The sequence below is a fragment of the Cnephaeus nilssonii genome (assembly GCF_951640355.1).
Source record: "Cnephaeus nilssonii genome assembly, chromosome: 15".
Lineage (NCBI taxonomy): Eukaryota > Metazoa > Chordata > Mammalia > Chiroptera > Vespertilionidae > Cnephaeus > Cnephaeus nilssonii.
In genome coordinates, this window is record NC_137086.1 from 56,070,081 (window position 1) to 56,093,507 (window position 23,427).

The window sequence follows — 23,427 nt, forward strand, 5'->3', positions numbered from 1 at the left end:
TACTTAGTACACTGATTTAAATCTTTAGAAATACTGGGATAGAAGTGTTTTGGGATGGGCTTCCCACATCATACCTTTTTTTACTGCTGGTGAACCATCTCTGAGGAACCATCTCTGAGAAGTCCCTGCGTGTGAAATCCCGTCAGTCACTTCCTCTGCGACATCTGCACCCTTTCCTCCCTCATGTTGACAAGGTCACCTTCGCCAGCTTCCTCTCACAGCAGCAGCACCAGCCTTTCCACGGTCAAATACAAGCCAGTTTCTGTTCAGTTTGAATTCTGCCACACTGTGCATTACTGTCACTTTTTGCTACGATCCTTTCAATTTCTCCCTAGCCTCAGCTAAAGAAATTATAAAATCTCCAGTCGTAGCAGCAATAGCCTGTCCAAAAGTCCATGGAAAGTGGAAATAACCTTTGTCCACTGGCCGAATTGATGAGAGCTGTGTTTGATGGTAACAAAGCAAGTTTTGACACTTTCTTTCAAGTCCCTAAGACAACGAGGAGCTAACCCATCAGTGGCACTAAGAGCATTATCTCTGCAGCCCTCTCCATTGCTGGGAGAACAGGAGACGCCGCCAAGAGCTCTGTCATCTTGAGTGAGCAGAGTAACAGATGTGCAGCAACCAGCCACCAACAGATGAGAGGAGGGACCTGGGCAGGTCACTGGTGCTGATGTGCATCTGCTCTGTAAATGTGCTTTCTGGACTGAAGAGCTAGCATCCGAGTTGGTACATGTGCCACAGCAACTGAAATTTGAACCATGTTGCTGGGAGACTGGGTTATTTACCCAAACGGTGGTATAGAATTTGTGCATGTTGAAGCCACAAAGCAGGAACTACCTGTGCTGGAAACAGAGAAATACAGAGTGGACCAAAAGTAGGTTTACAGTTGCTTGTATGGAAAATAAACAATAATTAATGAGTAATAAGAATAAACTGTTTTGCATACTCACAGCTGTAAACCTCCTTTTGCAGTTGTACAGTGACCTCTTCCCCACCAGCCCCACAGATTCGAGTCACACTAAGATCTGACTCTTCTCTGGGATCACCCTCGCCCAGGGTTTCTACACCTCAACACTTTTGACATTTTAGTTCGGGTCTTTGTTGTGGGGCCGCTGTACACTGTAGGGTGTTCATAGCAACATTTCTCTGGCCAGTAGCATCTCCCAACTGTGACAGCCAAAAGTCTCAATATTGCCAATATTTTGACATATTGCCACAAAAATCACAAGTGGAAAAGCACGGCCTGAGACAAAGGCGCCACAGTCCCACCAGCACCTCCCGCGCACTGAGCTTCCCTCCAGCACTTCGTCTGCTCTTAAATATGAGATCAAAGAGCACCAGGCAGCCAAGGAAAGCCTTGGCAGGACACAGACCAGAGCAAAAGCCAGAGCCAAAAATGGAAACTATTTTAACAAATTAAAAGTATCATTAATATTTTTTAAAAAGGTATTGATTGCATCCATGAAATAGGACATAAAGGACAAGGTCAAATAAGAATGTATTAAGCAAAAAACTGGGAAATTAGAGGACTTGTTCAGTAGCTTAGGGAAAAAAGAAAAAGGTGTGGAGAATATCAACGTAATTCAGGAAGTTCCTAGAATTGAAGGATGTGATTTCAGGGCTTCGAAGGAGTGAAGTGCTCAGTCCGCTGAAAAGTAAACTACCTCTGCATTGTTAAGTCTGCCACACTAAGAAGTAAATACCCCAAGCTCCCGGCAAGGAAAATGGGTCACACGCACCAAGTCATCAGAAAGGATTCAGACTTCCAACTAACGCAGTGCCATCAGTTCTCTGAAGGGGAATTATTTCGACCCTAGACTCTATACTCAAATTATCAATGAAATGTGAAGACAGAATAAACACACGTTCAGACACACAAGGTCTCAAAAGACTCCTCCCCGGCTCTTTCTCAGGAAGCTGCTAGAGGGCATTCTCCACAAAAACAAGGGAATAAGCCAAAAAAAGAAAAAAATGGGCTACGGAAAATGGGAAATTTAACAAAGGAGGTAAAAGAAATGCCCAGAGGATGAGGATGATTTCAGGACAGATGTACAACTTGTCCAGTTGAGGTAAGAAGCTGTGAGGGAGGCTTCCTTCCACGATAGAGAAAGACCATGCCTATCGCTTTTGATGGTCCCAAGACAAAATCAGACAAACAAGTGGGAGTTTTGAGATCAGTTAGTGACAAGAACAAGACAACAAAATGTCAGGAAGTGAGCAGGGTAGAGTCACCGTATGACTCAGCAGCTCAGCACTACCTTTCAATGCTCAGAATATTGATCTTACCAAAATTAAGACCCAGTAATACAGTAATGGAGGGGGGTTAGGGTCTGTGTATGTAGAAGGGAAGGCTTAACATCACTGAGACACAGAGGAGCGAGGGTTGAAAGCAGCGCGGGGGGGGGGGGGGGGGGGGTTGTAGGCGAGGCTTAGGAAAGGAAAAAACAGGGAGAGCAGATCCATTGTTGTTACAAGACTTATTGAATCACCTGACTCCTTAATATGCACACAACCTTGATTTAAAAATAACTCACCCCCTATCCCCGCCCCCCTTTCCTGAGCCACAGGGAAAATGTTGGAGGATTATTATTCTTCATTTCACCCCAGGGCAGATGGTCAGGCTCTGTGAGGTCATATGGCTCCAGCAGAGGAAGCCAGTATCAAAACTCAGAGGGCTTCCTCCAGGACCCTCAGTTCAGGGCATAGCACCAGGTTTCCTTTAGCACAGGCCCAGCCTCCTTCCTCAAATAAAGCCACATAAGGCCACCTCTCTGCTAGCGCGTATTGTGAAAGACACAGATGTTTTCCAGGCCCCTTTCATCAGCTGTAAAATAAGGGTGAGACCGACTGCAAGTCTCAGGGCTAAATGTGCATAAAGAGCTTAGTGCAGGGCCTGATGAACATTTACTTAGCGATTCTGTGGAGCATGTACCCAACCAGTGGTCTAATCCCTCAGGCACAAGTCTAATCTCGCAGGCACAGTCTGGTTGCTAAAAAGCATCTTCCTAAAACTCGCTCTCGGGGCAGAAACCATCAACCTAGTTTGCAAAGCTACACTTTCCATTTACAGAGATAATGGTCAGGACTAAAGGAACCAATACTGAAGATTTTTAAATGAAGCTGAGCCTGCAATACACACACACACACACACACACACACACACACACACACACACACACAAGGAACCAATACTGAAGATTTTTAAATGAAGCTGAGCCTGCAATACACACACACACCTGAGCATTCTTTGTAATAGCAAAGCTGGAAAACAATTATAAAATAGTCCATTCAGTCCTAGCCAGTTTTGGCCTGCAGACCAAAGGGTCCCAGGTTCGATTCTGGTCAAGGGCATGTATCTTGGTTGCAAGCTCCTCCCCAGCCCAGAACCCGGTCAGGGTACGTGTAGGAGGTAACCAATTGATGTTTCTCTCACATCCATGTTTCTGTCTTTTCCTCTCTCTAAAAATCAATGGAAAAATATCAAGTGAGGATTAACAAAACAAAAACAAAAAAATACTCTGTTCAAACAGGGAACTTTGTGGCTGTTAAAAACAGTAAAGAGATCTGTATGTGCCAATGTGAAAACGCCTAGGTTATGCTAGTATAAGGAAAAATGCATACACTAAAAATTAATACATTATTGAATGTTAACTAGTCGAAAAAAATATGTTTTTAAAGGGAAATATGCCACACTTCCAATAGTCCCCATGGAGGATGTCATGTGTCGTGTGAGATCACAGGCACTGTAACAGGGAGGAGTAGGGAACTCGAAGTTGGGTGTAGGTGTCACTTGTTAATGGATAAGGCCAACTAATCAGGAGCCCCGATGCTTCACATATGAACAAAAACCATGACAACAAATTATCTAAAAACTGTAGGCCTTTTTATTCAGTTAAGAGGTAGACAGATGAACATGGAAGGCTGTCCCATCTAACTTGCCCAAAGTTCACACTCCATTCATCCATCCCACACTGCCAGAAATCTTAAAGAAACCACAACTGCCAGAGGCTTTTCTTCCTACTTCTTCATAGCAATAAGTCAGTCTTCATAGCAATAACTGCTTGCAGGAAGTTACTAATTTAAATTCTTACTGTGCCCAAGAACCTCATCCCCACAAATGCCACAAATGCCAGCAGATCCTGCCACTGCCAACAGGAGGGCAGAGTGCAAATGACTATTGGTCTAAGAGACTACAAGGGAAGTTTCAGATATGTTTTTGTTGTTAAGTCCCTGTGCGTGTTCAGGCAGAAGCTGGTGACACCCCCAAACAGAGCACACTCACTGTATGTCAAATGGCTCTGAATGGTGTTTAAGAAAACAAAGAAATCACAAGTTATCTTCAGACACAACATTAAAACATAATGGAATTGAAGCCGGGTACAAAAAGTAGATAAATATATACAGGAAGTCACAGCCAATAGGAACCAGTGGAAACCTGGCTATTTAAATAGCTAATTTTGAGACAAGTCATATTTAGCACAAAAGCAAATGTAGCACAAGTAATACTTCCTCCCACAGCTCCCAAACTGTAAAGATTGTCCTGGGTCTCCTGTATCACTGTAATCGTTCAGAGGAGCAGGGATGCTGCGGTGGTCCAAACACTGGCACAATTCTCATCCCAAATAGCTTCCGCTCAGAGGATGACATATATGAAGAACGCCATGATAGCAGCGCTGATTACACCAGAAATGGGGACCGTGACAAACCAGGCCATGAAAATGTTGCGAAAAAGTCGCCAGTCAACAGCCTTTTTGGATCGGAGCCAGCCAACGGACACAACAGAACCCACCTAGGAGAGAAACAGGCAAGAGAACTGGTTACTAAGTTCCAATGGTACTCTGGTAAGGAGCCCCAGACTGCTGAACTAGACCAAGCCCATGAGAGCTGGTGTATAACAGGTTAAGGAGATTACCTATGGGAGAATGAAGGCAATATAAAAATCCAACCATTCAATTTATTAACTGGGGTATATTATGGTAGAATAAGAACACTTCCTTTTTCCTTCTGAGCTACTGGAATTTAATGACTTGCACCAATAATAATTTATAAGTTACTTTTAAGTTGTAGGTTTTCCCAAGATCATTCTATAGGGAGGCTATTAGCTGATCACCTTCTGGGAGATCTTGGAAGAAAAGAGTGACTCACGGGGAAGCGATTCTCCCTTTCCCTGAAGTTACATGATAGGCCACCAAGCAACCCTAGGGCTCAATAGGTTTCTTAGTGCTTCAGTCCTGACAGGCTCTAAATAAACTGCCCTTCAACCATCACAGACTTGCTGGCTCCACATGAAAGGACTTTTGCATCATTTGGGGAGAATAAGTATTATCTGCTTAAATAAGAGTAAAGAAATTTTTAAATGTAAGGCTTTATATTCTTGACACATGTTCTTAACTTGCAACTCTTCAAGATTCCACTGCATAAAAGTTTCTAAACCAAAGTATTAAAAAAAAAAAAAAAGAAAAAAAAAGCCTAGCCCAGCCGGCGTGGCTCGGTGGTTGAATGTCGACCTATGAACCAGGAGGTCACGGTTCGATACCCGGTCAGGACACATGCCCAGGTTACAGGATGCATCCCCAGTGTGGGGCATGCAGAAGGCAGCCGATCAATGATTCATTACTGATGTTTCTATATCTCTCTCCCTTCCACTCTGAAATCCATAAAAATACATATATATTTTAAAAGCCTACATATTACCAGAAACATTCAAATGACACCGCACGTGACATAACACTTACTTTACAATGCGTTGTACTGATGGGAAGGCCAATGTTGGATGCAATTACCACAGTAAGGGCAGATGCCAGTTCAATACTGAAGCCACTGTGGACAGAAAAAGATGACTTGTTAAGAATAAAACTTGGTTTTTTTTGATAAGCTACCAGTACCTCAAAGTTAATGCCAACGTGCTGTGCCCCACTCATGGACCTCTTTAACTGACTAGAACTCTTAAAATCTCCCTTCAATCAGGCCATGGGAATTCTCTTCTCCCTCTTCTCTAACATGTGAGGTTTTAAGGTTTTGTGGAAGCCCATGAACAACATTCACTTTTGTTAGACATCCATCTTGGGTTCCAAATAAAACAAAGGCACCCAGCCGGCATGGCTCAGTGGTTGAGCGTTGACCAATGAACCAAAGGTCACAGTCTAATTCCTGGTCAGGGCACATGCCTGGGTTGCAGGCTCTTATCTCCATATGGGGTGTGCAGGAGGCAGCCAATCAGTGATCCTCTCATCACTGATGTTTCTATCTTTCTCCCCCTCTCCCTTCCTCTCTGAAAGATTAAAAAAAAAAAAAAAAAAAAAAAAGCAACAGACCATCATAAAAAAAAAAAGACTGAGTATATCTTCCTCAGAAAAAGTTATTGTTGTGAGACCACTGGAGTTGAATAAATATTTGACCAAAATTAGATTTAAGGGCCAGACAATAAGTAAAATCTAAAAAGTTCACAGCAACAGTGAGATCATCAAGAACTTATACAAACTGGGTCACTTTAACTAAAGAGTGATTCGTGTGGCAGCACCACAGTTGTGTGTGCCTCAGGAACAAGACCCCCTTCCCAGCTTACCTGGAGGGTGTGATCGGCGTCAGATCTTTGCCCATGGTCTGAATGACTCTCCTTCCCCAGACCCACAGACCAATGCAGATGCCAACACCACCATATAGCAGAAGCCATATTGGGGTTGCTACTTTTGAAGATACATCTCCCGTTTTATAAACCAGATACAGGGCAACCAGAGGGCCAATGGCATTGCTGAAAGAAAAATGAGGGCAAAGATTAACTTTTCAGACAGAATTAAGAACTGAGTAACTTAATAGTTGTCTTGAATGAAGCCTGAAACTAATTAGCAAATAGGTCTGTTTCACAGAAAATGAATGGAACCCACGTACACAAGAGGAGGAGGAGAGCTGATCTGAGGGGCACCATGCATATGGGGACTGTCTTCTCATAGGGAGTCTAAAGCAACTCTGGGCTCCAACAGTTTATGAATCACAGAACTAAAGCCAATAGCCTGTAAACTCTATGGTGTCCCAAGGCAATGATGTTGTTTTCCACCTTACATCCCAAAATTTATTATCAGAGAACTGAGTCCCATCTCCATAGACAAAAAGGTTTTTCTGAACAATACCTGTTTACCACCCACAGATATCTCTCCAAAGAAAATTTTGCTGCTGGTTTTATTAAGTCAATTAATTGCTACTACCTCATCCTACCTAGATATTCAGTCTCACAGATGGTATAAGCACCACAGCCCCAAGCATAGCCTTATAAAAATATAAGCAGTTTAAAAATAGAATAAGCGCTAAGATTCAAAGTCACCAACCTGACATCATTGCCACCATGGGCAAATGAGCCAAAGCAGGCCGTGAGGATCTGCAGGAACTGGAAGAGGAGAGACACTTCTGGTTTATCCTGGTCATTCCATTCTTCTAGAGAGCTACTACTTCCTTTTCTGTCACCCAGACCCATCTCTGCCTTGATGCTCATGTCCATCTCAGAGGTCGAGTGAATGTCAGACACAGCATTGCAGTAGCTGGTGTAACTGTCCATTCGAATTCGCTTCTTGCTGTCTGCATTCGGCCACGTCAGCTTCTCCATCTCCTCACCTTTCTGCTCACCTTCTTTGGCACGGAATGAATCCAGAGGCATGCCACAAATTGCCATGGTATAGGAAGTGTAGCTATTGTTGCGTCTCAAGGGTTTGTCACCAGAGTCTCCCATGCAGTCGCCCACCTTGGCAAGATGCAGCTTGTGCAGCAGCTCTTTGTACAAGCCGGAGTCTTTGTGCACGGTGTGATACTGGTAGTGGCCACTGGAGTTGATCTGGTTACTGACGGCCTGGCTGAACTGAACAAGGTTCCCGTTAGGCAGCTGCACGGCACCTGGCCAAGACCAAAGGACTCATCAATACAAAGAGCATCAGGAGGCACCGGTGAGCCTCTTCACCAGCAGAAAAGTGAAACTGTTTCCCCGCCAAAGAAATTCCACTCACCGTTCATGGGCCCGTCCAGGCTGGTTTCCTCTTTCAGGTCCACACTGGGAAGCCGCTCTCGCTCCGGCGCTTCCTCCAAGTCTCCCAGCTTGAAGGAGACAGTCCTCTCTTCCACCACAGCCCGCAGGGGCACGGTGGCAGGCCCCACCTCAGAAATGGGACTCCGGATTTCAATGTCACCGAGAGACAGCTTTGCTTCCTCATGGTCTTCTTTCAAGCTATTCTTTTTTTCCATTAAGGGGCTTACCGAAGGACTAGACTTTATTTCTCCTAGAAAAGAAGAAATTTTTGTTTGGTTTTGACCAAACCAACTTGTTCCACATCTCCCCTTCCCCCACTTCAAAAAAGTCCATCTCAACATATGTAAACTTCAGTACAAATTCAGAATAATCTTCCTGTCTGTTGTATTTGCCACATCTCATTTCTCCTGGGAGGAAAAGAGCAATGCAGGACACTTAGTACCAGGGGCTGCAAAGTCTTTCAGTAAAAGACCAAACAGCAAAAGCTTTGTGGGTTCTGTCGTGTCCTTTCCTTTACAATCCTTTACACGTAAGCTATGCTTAGTTTCCCTGCCGACCTGTTCTGTAATGAAAGGTAACTCAAGCCAAAGCTGGCAACGGATTGAAAATTGGACTGCATCTAGTTCATGTTTTTATAAAAGAATTCCCCCAAAAGCTCCTCCATGAATTCAAGCAAAGCAACACAGCTCAGTGCAGGCAACTGATGATGACAACTCTAATTTCCACTTCTATAAAAGAGAGATGTGCCTGTGACTAAATTCCACAACCAGGTAGGGGTATTTTCTGCCTAGCAAGCCAATGCCCAGAGTTTACATGCTCATTCAGGCATCACAGTCAAGCGAGAGTAGGATATAAAACATTAGCAAGACTTGTATCATCTTCTCCCAGACTGAGGGGAAACGAGGTCAGCAAGTACTGAGAGCCTCATTCCCACTGTGCGCAGGCGCTCAGTGCAGCTGCATGACACAGCACTGCTCCCAAGGCCACTGCAGCCGGTGCTGCCTCCCTTGCAAACAGCAAACCACATCACCAACTGAGCATTTGCAAGTGAAAAGGGCAGAGAAAGATTATATTAAGAGAACTCCACCAGTAAGGAAAGGAATACAAGATTTAAGACTAACCAAAATTTACTTAGTGTTTAATTACAGTACAATACTGTGTGCAGCGATGGCCTAAAAGAAGCCTAAATGACACTTGGAAATGTTCACCTCTAGAATTTGTGTTATAATTCTGAAAACTGTAAAGTCGGATATATACATCAGCCATAGTTTTGAATGTCTAAATATGAAGTTCCACACAGAATTAGGGTAAATGTTTCCTCTATGAAAGCATTTTGTACCTGACCTGTATTTTTCATTAAGGTACCCTTAAGTATTCTCATTTACTGTAGTCTTCACCATCTATTTGTCTATTACCGGAAACTGATTAAGGTACAGTTCACTAATATATGCCCAGCTTGTGTCCACAGCATAGGTCCAACATTCCCTCTGACCAGTCTCAGATCATTTTAAGTCAGTAAGAATATACTTTGGCTGATAAACGCATAGCTTCAAATATTCATTTAAAATTTTTGACATTGTCAATATATCCAAATGGTGGAATTTTATAGGTGGCCAAACAAAAAGACATAGCACATTACAAGTTACATTTTCTGCTACAATGTGATACTTACGTTCAATTTTCCTCTTCATCCTGGGACATACAAAGAACCAGACGATAAGGGCACAGAGAACTGCACATCCCACCGAGATGAGGATGGTGCCCCACAGAGGAAGTTTGTCAAAGCCCAGCACTAGGAGATAAAATGGTGCATCTTGAAAACCCCAGGGCTAAAGCCCTTGCAACGGTGTGTAAACCCTCCTGTGGGGACTCAGGTTCCCCACGCCAGCCCATCGCCCTTCAGCAGCTGCCAGCTTTAGGTCCACAGGAGCTACTGTGCTCATGGCTATACAGACTTGGGAGGAATATCTAGTTGTCACCTGACACCCACACCAATCTGGCCCACTTTAAATACCTACTAGACTGACATCTCCCAAGTGCCTTCACAAACTAGCCTTTTCCCTTTCTTTGCCTTAGACAATGGGCATTACTATACTGAGAATCCACTAGCTCTGAAAATGGAACCACCCCACTCCCGTCTCCAGATGGTGGCTGTGCACATTACATAGGAAGGTGCCACAGTCCTATCTAATACTGATAGAATTCTCTGTGGAGTTATCACAGCCATTGTACTATCCTCCAGCAAAATCCTTTAAAACAAGATTATTATCTCTTAGACTCATCAAACTAAGATACAGAAAACAAGGATATTATCTATCAAAAGATAAGAACAGTTCAAAGGAGTCTTTAACGAAAGGAAAATAACTTAGTGGTAGTTATTAGTTATACTCATAAGCTGTATCTTAGAAACTTGTCTACTTTTTCATAAGGCTCAGGGATCATTAATTTTAGCCACCATCTGCTTACCACTGACATGTCAATAGGCTACAAGCCTCTAGTGTATATTTATGACAGAAGCAAAACACCAGAGAATCTATTTAAGCATAAAAGATGTTATGATTTCTAGCTTATCCAAGAGCTTAGTCACTATGGTTGTTCTGCTTTCTTTTGCTTATTATTAATTACTTATAAAATGAAAATTCTATTGGCCCCTCAAAAACAATTACTATTTTATAGTCATATGTAAATTGAGAACCCTTCAAAATGCAAGTTTTATAATGACTACAAATCCTTTCATTTCAATTCCCACTATCAAGCTTGATCATATAAAGTCACACAAACTATAAGATACATGAAATTCAATCAATATCATCACAATTTAAATTTGCCCACATTCCAAGTTTAAAAAGGGAAATGGAACTGGTTTTTCTTATAAATGATCCACAAAAGGCAAAACAAAAATACCCAAGTTCCCTTTTCAAAAACGACTGAAAATGTTAAGTTTCTAATTCACTGAACTATGAGCTCTGCTGCTGCTACATAAACCCCAGTGCTGACAGCCTCTCGGAGACTTCTTAGCTTAGCATAAAGAACCCAATTTAAACTAATGGAAGTGCTGCACACAAGCTTTTCTATGCCTGCAGCATTTGGTAAGGTGTCTAGTATGCTCTAAGGAAGATCAATATTCTCATGGGTCTTGTAGCTTCCAGATACTGTTCCAGTTCCCATTCCCCTCTCCCTCACTATGTGGTGTGTCCTGGGCAACACCGTACATGTATTTCTTCCAAAGGACAGGAGCACTGACTTAATGGTCAAAGACCCTCATGCCAAATGAACCTAGACAGCTGATCAAGGCAGGCAGAGCCCTGCCAACAAGTTACAAGTTGTCAATCTTTTCCAGTTGCTAAATTTAAACATGCATCATAATTTAATCCACTAATTGCCTTAGCCCCAACATGAAGTAATATTTCAATTTTTACATTCTCACAAAGTACTTTTCCTCTTAGCTGCATGAATTCTTCTTCCACATGCACTTAGACCAGGTGTTAAGCATCCCAACTCTTGTCATTCAAGCAGGTTTAGGGGAGTAAATTAATACAATAAAAGTAGCTCCATTTGGGAGAGAAAATGAAAATATCAAGCAAACCAGTGCTAAATGGCTGATTATCGAAGACCAGATATAACTAAGCACTCTTCAGCAGCCAGCAGTTCAGGCCAGTACCAATGCCAATATTTTTGGCATAGATAGGAGAAAGGGAGGGAGAAGACCATATTATCTTGGGTCCTGTGAAGACTAAAGAGTAAAGGTCTGTAGTGATTTAGAATCTGAGCAGGTCTCTTTGGTTGAAAAACTATCTAGGTTAACTCAGCATACACTAGCCTGCAGCCTTCTGAAATGGGTGCAGGCCAGCCACCTTCTAGGAGATTTCAGCCCTGTAAAGCAAAAAGGGGTAAATTGGGCATTTAATGCAAGTTTTGTAAACAACTTTAAATTCACATCTAAATATTTTGATATATACTTACAAGGTGCTCCAGTATACATGATGGAAAACAGGTTTATCCCAATTGTGCAAGCATAGAAAACTGGCAAAGCTCGCAAACCATTAGGAACTGGATCTGCCTGTAAAATAACGTTAAGATCAATACCCAAAAGCTGTGAAATTAACCCATGTCTATAGAGCCTTGTAAAAGGGCAGGTTCAGGAATTCTGGTGCCAATAACTGTTTCTCCACAGTAGTTCCCAAGCCCAGTGGGCTTATCCTACATCTGCTCCTGGAAGTCTGTTCATCAAGGCCAATTTATAGCTACCTGAATTTAAGTTTATGTGCTTTTTGTTTTATCAAAACAAGACTAACTATACCAGTAATGTCCCGAAAAATCAGTTCACACTCAGGGTTCCAGATGTAAATCTGAACACACACCTGAAGGCATACTAGACATTTGTTAAAAGATGTCAAGAAACAGACCTTGATATGTTAGAACATTTCTTACCTGCAAAGATTTCTTTCTTTTTTTAAATATATTTTATTGATTTTTTACAGAGAGGAAGGGAGAGGGATAGAGAGCTAGAAACGTTGATGAGAGAGAACTATCGATCAGCTGCCTCCTGCACATCGATCAGCTGCCTCCTGCACACCCTCTACTGGGGATGTGCCCGCAACCAAGGTACATGCCATTGACCGGAATCGAACCTGGGACCCTTCAGTCCGCAGGCCGACGCTCTATCCACTGAGCCAAACCTGCCTCGGCACCTGCAAAGATTTCTTAAAAATACACCATGTAGTAGAATATACCTATAACAACCACCTTATCTAGACATCTAATACACAATTATTAATGATTTTCCCAAGTGCTAAGATAAAAACCAATTGTGCACAAGATTACCCCTCATTCAACAGACTGTGCCAAGCACTATTCTTGGCACTGAAATACAGAAGTGAATGAAACAATGTCCCTGCCCTCACAGAACTGACATTTACATTCTAACACAGAATAATGTAAAGTACTGACAAATGCTATGAAGAAAAATAAAGAAGGGTAAGGAGAAATGATGAAAGGAGGCATACATTTTAATTCAGGGAAGGGGGTGGAAGGAAGAATCAGTGAAGCAAAAACACAAATATTTAAGTCAACAACCATGTACACACTTAGGGGTAGAGAAGGAGCCGGCTACCTGGCTATCTGGTGGGATGGGGGTGGGGAGTGGAGGGCTGGGGCAGAATATTCTAGACAGCGATGTCAGCAAGTGAAAAGGCCCTGAAACAAAACTTGAAATGTTTAAGAACAGCAAAAAAGCCAGTGTGACTGGAGACAAGAAGAGCTCCACCTACAACAAATGTGTATTAATTCTGCAGGAAAAGACAGAAGTTGAACACTTAAAGAATGAGAGCATGGATCTGAATACATGGGAAGGCTAACCTGTAAAGATGTTACCTATAGGTTTACTACTATCTTGATCACAATCCAAAGGAAACACTCGGGAGGAAGAGAACGGTAAAGACCCAAAAGTTATCCTAAAGCTTCCAGAATAACCAGTGGGAAAGGGGAGGCACTAGCTTAAGATCAAAGAAACAAGACAAAGCAAGTCAGTAGAGATGGGCCCTTACTAAAAAGGACTCTGAGTTTTAGCTCCCCTATCTACAGGTAAATAGCCAAAATAAAAACAATGAGTAACAGAGAACCTAGGGACTGTTAAGCTTCCCCGAACAACTCAACAATGGGGATCACACCCCAAGGTCAGTCAGTAGGTTATGACCCTGAGGGGTATATACATTTTTCTTTTAAGAACTATCCATGGTTTGAAGAAAACTCTCCAAGGAACCTAAGAAACCCCCCCTCCCCTGCCCCCCAATCAAAACCCATTAGGGTTCTACAGACTTAAGTAGGGACTTCTCATAACAAAGGTTGGTCAAAAAGGAAGTAGCCATGCATTTCTTTTTCTTTTTTTTTTTTTTTAACGTATTTTTATTGATTTCAGGGAGGAAGAGATAGAAACATCAATGATGAGAGAGAATCACAGATCAGCTGCCTTCTGCATGCCCCCTATGGGGATCAAGCCCCAAACCCAGGCACATGCCCTTCATTGGAATCGAATCAGATACTCTTCGGTCCACAGGCCGATGTTCTAGCCACTGAGCCAAACCAGCTAGGACTGTATTTCTTTTTCTGTATAGCTCAATTACATATGCCAAAGTAATCAGTAATAAATTACCTGGAATAGGGAATGAATGACACTACTACTAGTTTATTATGAAATAACAGGCTCATGGTTTAAAAAAATAAAAAAGTTCATAAGAGTCTAGGTAAAAGGAAAGACCTGAGCAATCTATCTCTCCCTTTTACTCCAGACTTTTCAGTCACTCCTCTTCCCACTGGTTAAAAAGAGGGCTAACAATTTTATAAAATACTTATTACCAAATGACCCACTGAACATTTCCTTAAAACTTTATCTGGAAATAACGTGTTTTATTCATTTATGTGGGATGGGAAAGGGGTCTCCATAATCCCCCATCTTCAACCAGAACACTTCATGTTTTACATATATGTTCCAGTAAGCTTCTGTCTGAAGAAAAAGGTTTCTCTGAGTTTGAAAAGATGTCCTAGATATATTCAATGTGATTCCTAATAGAAGGGAAGGAAAATGCTAAAAGACTCATTTTAACTAGAATTTAAATACTCAACAAGAAAACCTCCCCTTTCCTTATTCCTGTTTATTGCCCAGTCCTTTTTTATTGTTGTTGTTAATCTTCACCTGAGGATATTTTTCCATTGATTTTTATGGAGAGTGGAAGAGAGAGGGAAAGAGAGAGAGAGAGAGAGACACTGATGTGAGAGAAACACATCGATTGGTTGCCTTTCAAATGAGCCCTGACCAGGGACAGGCTAGGGAGAAGACTGCAACCGAGGTACGTGCCCTTGATGGGAATCGAACCCGGGACCCTTTGGTCCACAGGCCAACGCTCTATCCACTGAGCCAAACCAGCTAGGGCTATTGCCCAGTCCTTAACAGAATTACCTTATCTCCATTCTGCTTTTTCCTACTAGACAACTCAACGCCCTTGGAACAGACATTCAGAGAATGGAAACTTTTTAAAAAGTAATTTCAATGTCAACTTCCAAAACAAAAACCTAAGCTGGAAAATTTTAACAGCCAGGACCCCCAAAAGTTACTCATCTAAGGATGATTTCTTGAGATTTAAAACCTAACTAACCAGAAATATTCACTCATTGCCTGAAAACTCATGTTATTGATGGAATGGACACAGAATATGTGCATGAGTGCATGCCCCAGGGTGGAGGGGTGGAAGGGTGGGGGAAGGGGGAGGTGAGGAAGACCCTCAAAGTCAATTTTGGTTTAAACACTATTTCAATTATTCTTGATCATGTCCACCCTCATACCCATACAACTTAATATAGCCCTGGCCAGTGTGGCTTAGTTGGTTGAGCATCAAGGTCCAAAGGTCACGGGTTCAATTCCCAGTCAGGGCACATGCCCAGGTTATGGGCTTAATCCCCAGTAGGGAGCATGCAGGAGGCAGCAGATCAATGTTTCTCTCTCCCTCTCCCTTCCTCTCTCTATAATCAATAAAAACACTTTTTTTAAAAAGAAGTTAATATATCTAATTGAAGCTCTCAATAACTGGGGATAAAAGTACCTAGCATGCATTCCTCAAACAATAGGTCTGGCATCTCAAAAATCTCTTTGTACCTCAGAGCACTACCATTCCCCGTAAAGAAGACAACTTTGTTTTGTCTAGTATCAGATGCATCTGCTTCCCAATAATCAATCAACAGAGACCCAGTGTAAACCTTTTATAAGCAGGAATCCCTAATAAGGGATTATCTAGCTATCAATTCTCCTGGTTCAGATGGCAGAAAGCTGTGTGACTCTAATAATAATACTAAAACATCTGGTCTGAGACTACTAGCAAGCCTCCAATTTAAGCATCACATTGTCATATGAGACAGCTATGGGAAGTGGAAAGGTAGATGTAGTCATACTAGCTTGCAGTATAAACAATACCAAACTCTGAGACAGTTAATATCAATGAACTGTTTACTCTCAAATTATTCCAGGCCACAAATGCTTCAAGTTTTCAAAGCACTGAACTGCTTTATTCTTCCATGCTAATGCCAGTCAGTTTCTATAGAGAAGAGGTACAATTCCTTCCCTAGAGAAGCCTACAACTGGACCAAACAAGTGGGTCTGAACATATTCTTACCCCTGGGGATAAAGCTACTTATCTCCCTTCACTCAGATTTCCTCCGCTTAGAAGCATTTTTAAGAACTTACAATGGACAGTTAAGAGCCATTTACTTCAAAAAAAGGACAACTTTGTTTTCTTAGAAAAATCCATTTATTCTTACTGTAACTCAGTCCAATGACAACACCCCTTGTTGTCCACCTTGGAGCCAGCATCAGACTTCTTGATGATAGAAATGCTATCGGGTCCCTGAAAAGGCTTTTTCAAGTGGACAGGAAATGAAATGGCTCTCTGGATTTTTTTTCTGGCCCAGAAAAACAAAACAGTTCTAAGGTATTAGAGTCTAAGTCACAGTGAGAAGCAGAGTTTCCACCTAGAAGCTTATAAACAGGTTATAAGGATAATCAGCTCTACTGAATTAACTATGTAGACCCAAACTACTCCATTTAAGTGGCACTAAGAAAAACCCATAGGGGACATTGTGAATTGCTGAACCCCAAGCTTACAATTCAAAACAGTCTACATAATGGGGGTTTAAAGTAGTAATCTGCATATAGCTGGGCAAAACCACCTTAAATACATTTCCCTAATTTTCCACTCCCTGTCTTTCCCATTCCTTGGCACACCAAAGCACTCATTCAATTTTCCCTCCTGAACACCCTCTTGGTGAAAGCTTGCTTCTTTCAGAGAACTTTAGCAACATACAAAAGGTGCACAGAACAAAGAATTTTTCAACTGTCCAAGGCCATATACCTACACACCAAGAATGCTATTGGTCTGAATACCAGACCCACTAAAGGTCATAAAGGGGGGAAAGAAAAATTACCTTACGGAGGATGAATGTCCGAACAAGGTAGAATAAAATTCCGGACATGATACCAGAAAGCAGCGGAGAAACAAACCAAGACAACACTGGAATAGAACACATTAAGAACAAATATCAACAACTTACAAAAGTCAGGAACCAATACGCACTTTAAATTTTAGTATTCTGTTCCCAGGACTTTAATCTGTCCCTCCCTTTTACACAATGCTCCCCAATATAATGCCATGGAACATGACAAGAATTAAGAAGTCATTCTGAATTAAACATACCAATTTTTACTAGTTCAGACCACTTGACACCTTTCTGTCCTTGTGCCACAAGGGAGAAACCAATGGTTGCGCCAACGATACAATGGGTTCCAGAAATGGGAAGCTTCAAAAACGAAGCCACTAGTTGCCACACCGCAGAACCTGAAACACAGTAAAGTTTTCTTTAGTAAATGACAAAATTCCATTTTGTATGCAGTGCATTCTGAGGGAAATCATGTGATAGGCATTTGCTCCCCCAACACGGAGAGGACAACGCAGCACAGAACTTACCGAACATGGCACTGACCGAGCCGGCCATCAGCAGATGCTGGGTCGTGTTGTACATGGTCACGTCGATCAGGCCCTTCCTGATGGTCTCACTCACTTTGGCCCCCAGCAGAACGGAGCCCACAGTCTCAAAGATGCTAGCTAAGATGCAGGCCTGCTTCAGGGTCACCACTCCCGAGCCCACAGCCGTGCCAAACGAATTCGCTACGTCATTGGCGCCCACGGAGAAGGCCAGCACGAAGGCGATGACGAAGCCCAGGATCAGCATCCACAGGTACTTGTCCAGCGGGCCGGTGGCCGGGGCCACGGTGCTGACCAACAGCGTGGCCGCGGTGCTGGCCACCAGCGTGGCCGCGGTGGACGCCATCCCCGGAGCAGCGGCCTTAACTAACAAGAACTACTGCGCAGCTTTCAGGCGTGTAAACAGAATGAGTATGAGGTATCAGAGACACTCTAATAAATAATATATATTATATAAAATTAAATACTGTAAACTGCGGCAGACACCGGGCCGGCCACTGCTATACGCTGCGCGCGGGCATCTGCGGTCCGGGACGCCTCGAGTTCCGGGGGGCTAGCGGCGCGGCGCGGAAGGCCATGGCGAGGACGCGCGGGGACACTGGCTCATCCTGGGGGGACAGAGAACCACGATGGCGCACGCCCACAGCCCCGGACTGGGCGCGCGGCCAGCACGTGGCGGGCCCTTCCCCGCGCCCGCCCACCCGCCCTCCGTGGACACCGAAACAGGCCGCTCCCGCGCGCCGGGACCGCCAAAAAGGCCGCGGGCGGGCGGACGCACGAGGCAGGAATCCCGCCTGCCCGGAGAGAAAGCGCCCTTCGCACGGCGCCCCACTCACCACGGGAAACGAAGGCGGACGCAGACGGGAAGGTCCAGGCGGCGAGCACACGACGGGCGGGGTTGGAACCTCCGAGAAGCAGCGCAGTGCCTCAGAAACGGAGGGGAAGAAAGTAGCAACGCTCGCCAGCGGCCATCACTCTGATGGCACCCGCCGCTGCCGCACTTTATAACCGGCGCGCGGCCCACGTGACCCGTCGCGCGCGCGCGCGCCACCTCGGAGCTCCGCCCCCGGTGACGTACTCCCGCCCGCCGGGCTGGCCCAGCGGGAAAAGCCCGACGCCGGCGCTCATTGGCCCGTCGCGCGCCGGAGGCCACGCCCCCGCGGGCAGCGGATCACTCCCGGAGGAGACGAGAGGCGGGGCTGGGCCGGTGGTTTCTGCCTCGCCGGGCCTTGCAGCCTGCTGACAGTGGGGGTCGTCTGTGGGGTTTTGAGGCCGCGATCACGGTCGTTCCTGGTTCCTCCCGCGAGCCCCGATTTATGGAGCAAGCCGCGCCCCAATCCACACTTCGAGTGCATCTGTAACCGGCCGCGTCGGTGATGCTGCGAATCCAGTTCCCGCACGTTGCCGCCCCTGTGTTGCCCTTGGCCAGACAGGCGCTGCCCCGCCCCGAGAAGAGAGGCGCGTTGGCCTCGCTCCCGCATTCGCGCACCGGATGGAGGCAGAGTGGTCAATCCCGAGAATCAGGCCGTCCGCTAGAGCGTACGGGGGCGCCAGGACGCTCCGGGTCACAGACCCCCGCGGACGCCAATGTTTTCTGGCGGGGGCGGGGCGAGGAGGAGGACTCCAATGCGGAGTCCAGTCCCAGCTCCTGCTCGCTGCACTGCGTCACCAGGAGCGAGCCCCGGAATATCCGACTGCTCCCTCCCGAACGTGAATTTTTAGGATCAGTACCTGCCTTGTGGCTGGAATTCAATGTAACTGTGTTTGAGAGTGACTAGAACTCGGCGTTCAGTAAATGCTAATTACCGTTTTCTCTTTACCTGAATATACGTGTTTTTGGATGTAGAAAGGATGGAAGGCCATGTTCTCTTTGCATCCCATCGCGGAAAATAAATTGACTTCTGACCCCTTCGTGGTCTGTAGTGTGGTTTTCACATTAATAACATTGGCTCTGCATATTTGGTGGCATTTTGTCATACAGCCTGAGAATCAGACAACCAATCATGCCATGGGAGAGTAAGGTAGTGGTCTCTTGCCAGGGTGGTAGATTAAAATATTCCAACCAGAGCCTTGCTGGTTTGGCTCAGTGGATAGAGCGTGGGCCTGCGGGCTGAAGGGTCCCACGTTCCATTCCGGTCAGGGGCACATGCCCGGCTTCTGGGCTCAATTCCCAGTGGGGGATGTGCAGGAGGCAGCCGATCAATGATTTTCTTTCATCATTGATGTTTCTATCTCTCTCTCCTTCTTCCTTCCTCTCTGAAATCAGTAAAAAGAGAGTTTTAAAGAAATTTGAACCAGAATGACCTACCAGGCTTAGAATGTTCTAGAGCCCTCCCCCTTCCTTTGCCATATCTAGCAGCCACGCTCTGAGGAGCAGAAACAAAGACATAAATCTATAAGTCGTTGCTATGTCTGAACCCTCTATGGAGGCTTAAACTCCACCTGAGCATCCCCTGACCTACCTGTGGTGGAGTTGTAGTGAGTAATTTACAAAGTTCCAGAGCCCAAGGTCATGTCTGAAAAAGGAAGTGCGTGTCTGGGATCACTGACCCTAGAGGGCAATTCAGATGTAATTCTGGCATCCACCCACCTCCCTCCACCCTTGCTTCATTTCAAGGTTATGAAAAAGTTGAGCCCTAGCTGGTTTGGCTCAGTGGATAGAGCATCAGACTGCGGACTGAAGGGTCCTGGGTTTGATTCTGATCAAGGGCACATGCCGGGGTTGGGGGCTGGGTCCCCAATAGGGGGCGTGCAGGAGGTAGCCAATCAATGATTCTCATCATTGATGTTTCTATCCCTTCCTCTCTGAAATAAAAACAACATATATTTTTTTAAGTTGAATAAAAGGACTCATCTGTTAGAGGTCCTTAGAGTTCTGCCATTTAAAACAATTTTCTAAGCAGTTATGTATAAGGAACTTGCCTAGAACTCTTCCCAGTATGTTTTTTTCATCTGTCCGTGGGTCTGTGGTATTAACTCCTTAAGTTGGCAAACTTGCTGGACAACCTCTGTGTGAGGCAGTGGGGCAGCCAGCCATTCCAATGTCCGTGCAGGTGAATGAGTAATCCACCAAGGTGAGAGCAGTCCAAGCCCCTTAGGTGGGCTTCAGGGGGAGAGATACTCCATGGAATCCCCTTGCAATACAAGTGAATTTTGTCCACGTCTTCAGGCTCTAGAATGATCTATCCTCCTTCCTGGGACAACTCAGAATGCCTCTGCCAAGTGGGCTAAGAGGGGAAGCGAGGTTGGAGGTGGGTCCTGACGGCCTCACTTGAGGGAAAATGCCATTAGAGACCTGGACTTGCCTTGGTCCGGATGCCTTCGTCTCCTCTAAGGGAGGATAGGTAGGGCTCTGCCTGTGGAGAGCAGTTACAGTGCCTTGAAAGGGGAAAAAAGGAGGAGGTCTGAGGACACAGTGACCCTGGTTTCTGACCTCCTGGCTGAACGTGGGAAAGAGGGCAGAGATCCTAAGAGTATGTTTCTCTGTTTCTAACACCTTAGTGAGGCCATTTGGTCTAGTGATTAAACACATAGACGGTAAAACCAGACCACCTGCTCTGCTCCTCACTAGTCATGTGACTTTAGCGAAGCCTCTTGTGATTTTAATGCCCCTAGTATTTTTGGCTGCTAGAATTAAATAATTTAATTCTTAGTTAACATATAGGTACTAGAGGCCCGATGCATGAAATTCATGCAAGAGTAGGCCTTTCTTCCCCCAGCTGCTGGCACCGGCTTCCTTCACAGCCCCCGCTTCCTCTGGAAGGACGTCTGGTCTAATTAGCATATTACACTTTTATTATTATAGATAGGCTTTAACCAAATGTTTCAAATGCTTTGGTTGTCATGTAGCTTATAGTCAAAGATGAAGAAAGTATGTTAGTCATGTTCTGAAGAACTGCATGTAAAGCAAGATCCAGAAGAAATGTTTAACAGTAGACTTTGCTCCAGGTTAGGGATGGGAACGCTGTGGAGCCAGACCAGGATCAAAGGCAATTCAGAGGCTGTCCCTTAGGACTGGTGGGAGCAGGGAGGAGGTGGGGAGGAATAACCAGGGAGGAGAAGGTAGGAGCCTTTATACCCATCCCTGCTGTCCACTTGACTGCAGCCCCCGATGAGTGAGGTAGTAATAACTATATCTATGATGCAATTGAATGCCTACTGTGCCAGGCATTGCTTTGGGTGCTCTGTGTGCATTACCTCATGTGACATTCTCGATAATCCTCTGACGATGTACTTTTACCTTACTTTACAGGCGAAGAAACAGGCACAGACAATGAAGCAACCTTTAAACCAGCGAGGAACCTAGCAAAGTTCAAGTTTCTCAGTGCTTTCCCCCCTTGGGTGTCAGTAAGAACAGAGGCAAATGTGATGTCCTGGGGTGTTAACTCTTATTTGCACTTAAGGTAACACATTTACTTCCTCTTCTTTCCTCCTTATTTTTGTTAATTTGCTCTGTTGCTTTTACAGCCTATATTTTAAAACCCACTCAAACCGTGTTGGAATAGAAAAGGGTGTTTCTCGGAGGCCTGACTCCAAGTTGTCCCCAGTTTCCCAGGAAGAAGAGGGAGGAAGCCAGGGCACATGCTCTCTTCGGAAGCAAAGGTGACGCAGTGGCCTGACCATGTCTTAGAGTTACTGGACCATGTCTTAGAGTTATTGTTCTTTGGAGACTTCTCAAAAAAGGAAATCTGCCTTGTACCCACCTATGGTCAAATCCTACAGGCAGTAGGTGCAAACTACGGTCTCAAGGACCACATATCATCATCACCACCACCCTTTCCCACCTGCCCTGGGTGTGGCCGACCTCCGTCTTCAAACATTCCTCACTTCCCATGAAACAGGACTGGGCACCCAGTGTCCATGGCTCTGCCCCAGAAGGTCCACTGAAATTTCCAGACAGAGAGAGCGTGTGGGGGGAGGCGCTTTCAAGCACCAGACAGCCAAGCTATAATGCGGAGACTCACTGGTTAGAGTGGTTTCGGGCCAGCGTCCCACAGCAAAAAAAGAGCTGGGTTTTGGTTGTGCCAGGCAAACTGGTCTGTTCCAGCAACACAAGGCGTGGGGGGGTTGGCCCACCCGCCCCAGACTTTATGTGCCTCCTCCCTGACTGCTCATCGCCTGGTCCCTGCCCTTTGGGGTTTGAATTCACACATTGGGTGTGATGTGTCACAGGACCCAGACAGAGGGGGCAGAAGCACAGCTCTTAGAGCTTGAAACAGCCCGGACGCGTCTGGTCCCCCTGAGCCGGCTTCAGGACAGCCCAGTGTTCCTGAACACATCTTCGGAACGACCTCTCTGGAGACCTAAACTGAGACCCTGTTTCCTCCAGCCTGGGTTCTCAGAAAGGAGGGAAGAAAGGCAACTTGCTGGAAACTCAGGAACTGTGTGTAATGAAGATCCTGTGGCAGAAGCAGGGCGGGTCAGCTCACTGCCACCACACCCAGGACATGTGGTTTTAGGCTGAGAAAGTGAGTGGGTAGCAGGACATGAGTCATTCCCACAGCCGGCCCAGGAGGAGGTAGAGGGTAACAACTTCAGGCACTCCATCACTTTCCCTAGTTCTTCTACTCATTTACTCCTTCCTTCATTCAACAAATAGTCTGCTCTGGGTTTAATCTATCAACAAGATTGACCAGCCCATGCCCTCACAAAACACAAACTCCTTCCACCTGGAATGTCACACGGAGGACCAGCCATAAACATCACCGCCAAGGAGGCAAAGTCAACCTTCCTCTCCCCCCAGATCGCCCACTCCTGAATCCAGCCACACAGCTCATCTTCCAGGACATCCTTACTTATCCTTCACTCTCCCAGCAAACATTTCCAGAGCACAAGGGATTGTGCCAGGGCACTCGTCCCACAGTCCACCCACGCTGCTCTCCACAG

At 45.1% G+C, this 23,427-nt stretch overlaps 1 protein-coding gene across 2 annotated transcripts; it reads right to left on the reverse strand.

The window, feature by feature from the left end:
* Window positions 1–3,864: 3,864 nt before the first annotated feature.
* Window positions 3,865–18,540, reverse strand: SLC20A1 (solute carrier family 20 member 1). 2 transcript variants are annotated; one of them, XM_079791987.1, is made up of 11 exons: window positions 18,378–18,532; window positions 17,524–18,149; window positions 17,254–17,394; window positions 16,985–17,070; window positions 11,978–12,074; window positions 9,687–9,806; window positions 7,995–8,264; window positions 7,326–7,884; window positions 6,569–6,754; window positions 5,739–5,823; window positions 3,865–4,792 (listed from the first exon to the last, which is right to left on the reverse strand). In XM_079791987.1, exons 2-11 carry the CDS (start codon window positions 17,885–17,887, stop codon window positions 4,637–4,639), a joined length of 2,064 nt encoding a protein of 687 aa, XP_079648113.1. In that variant the 5' UTR covers window positions 17,888–18,149; window positions 18,378–18,532; the 3' UTR covers window positions 3,865–4,636. The 2 variants fall into 2 exon arrangements, with proteins under 2 accessions (XP_079648113.1, XP_079648114.1); XM_079791988.1 differs by lacking the exons at window positions 3,865–4,792; window positions 5,739–5,823; window positions 6,569–6,754; window positions 7,326–7,884; window positions 7,995–8,264 and having other exon boundaries at window positions 9,715–11,887; window positions 18,378–18,540.
* Between the last annotated feature and the right edge of the window lie 4,887 nt (window positions 18,541–23,427).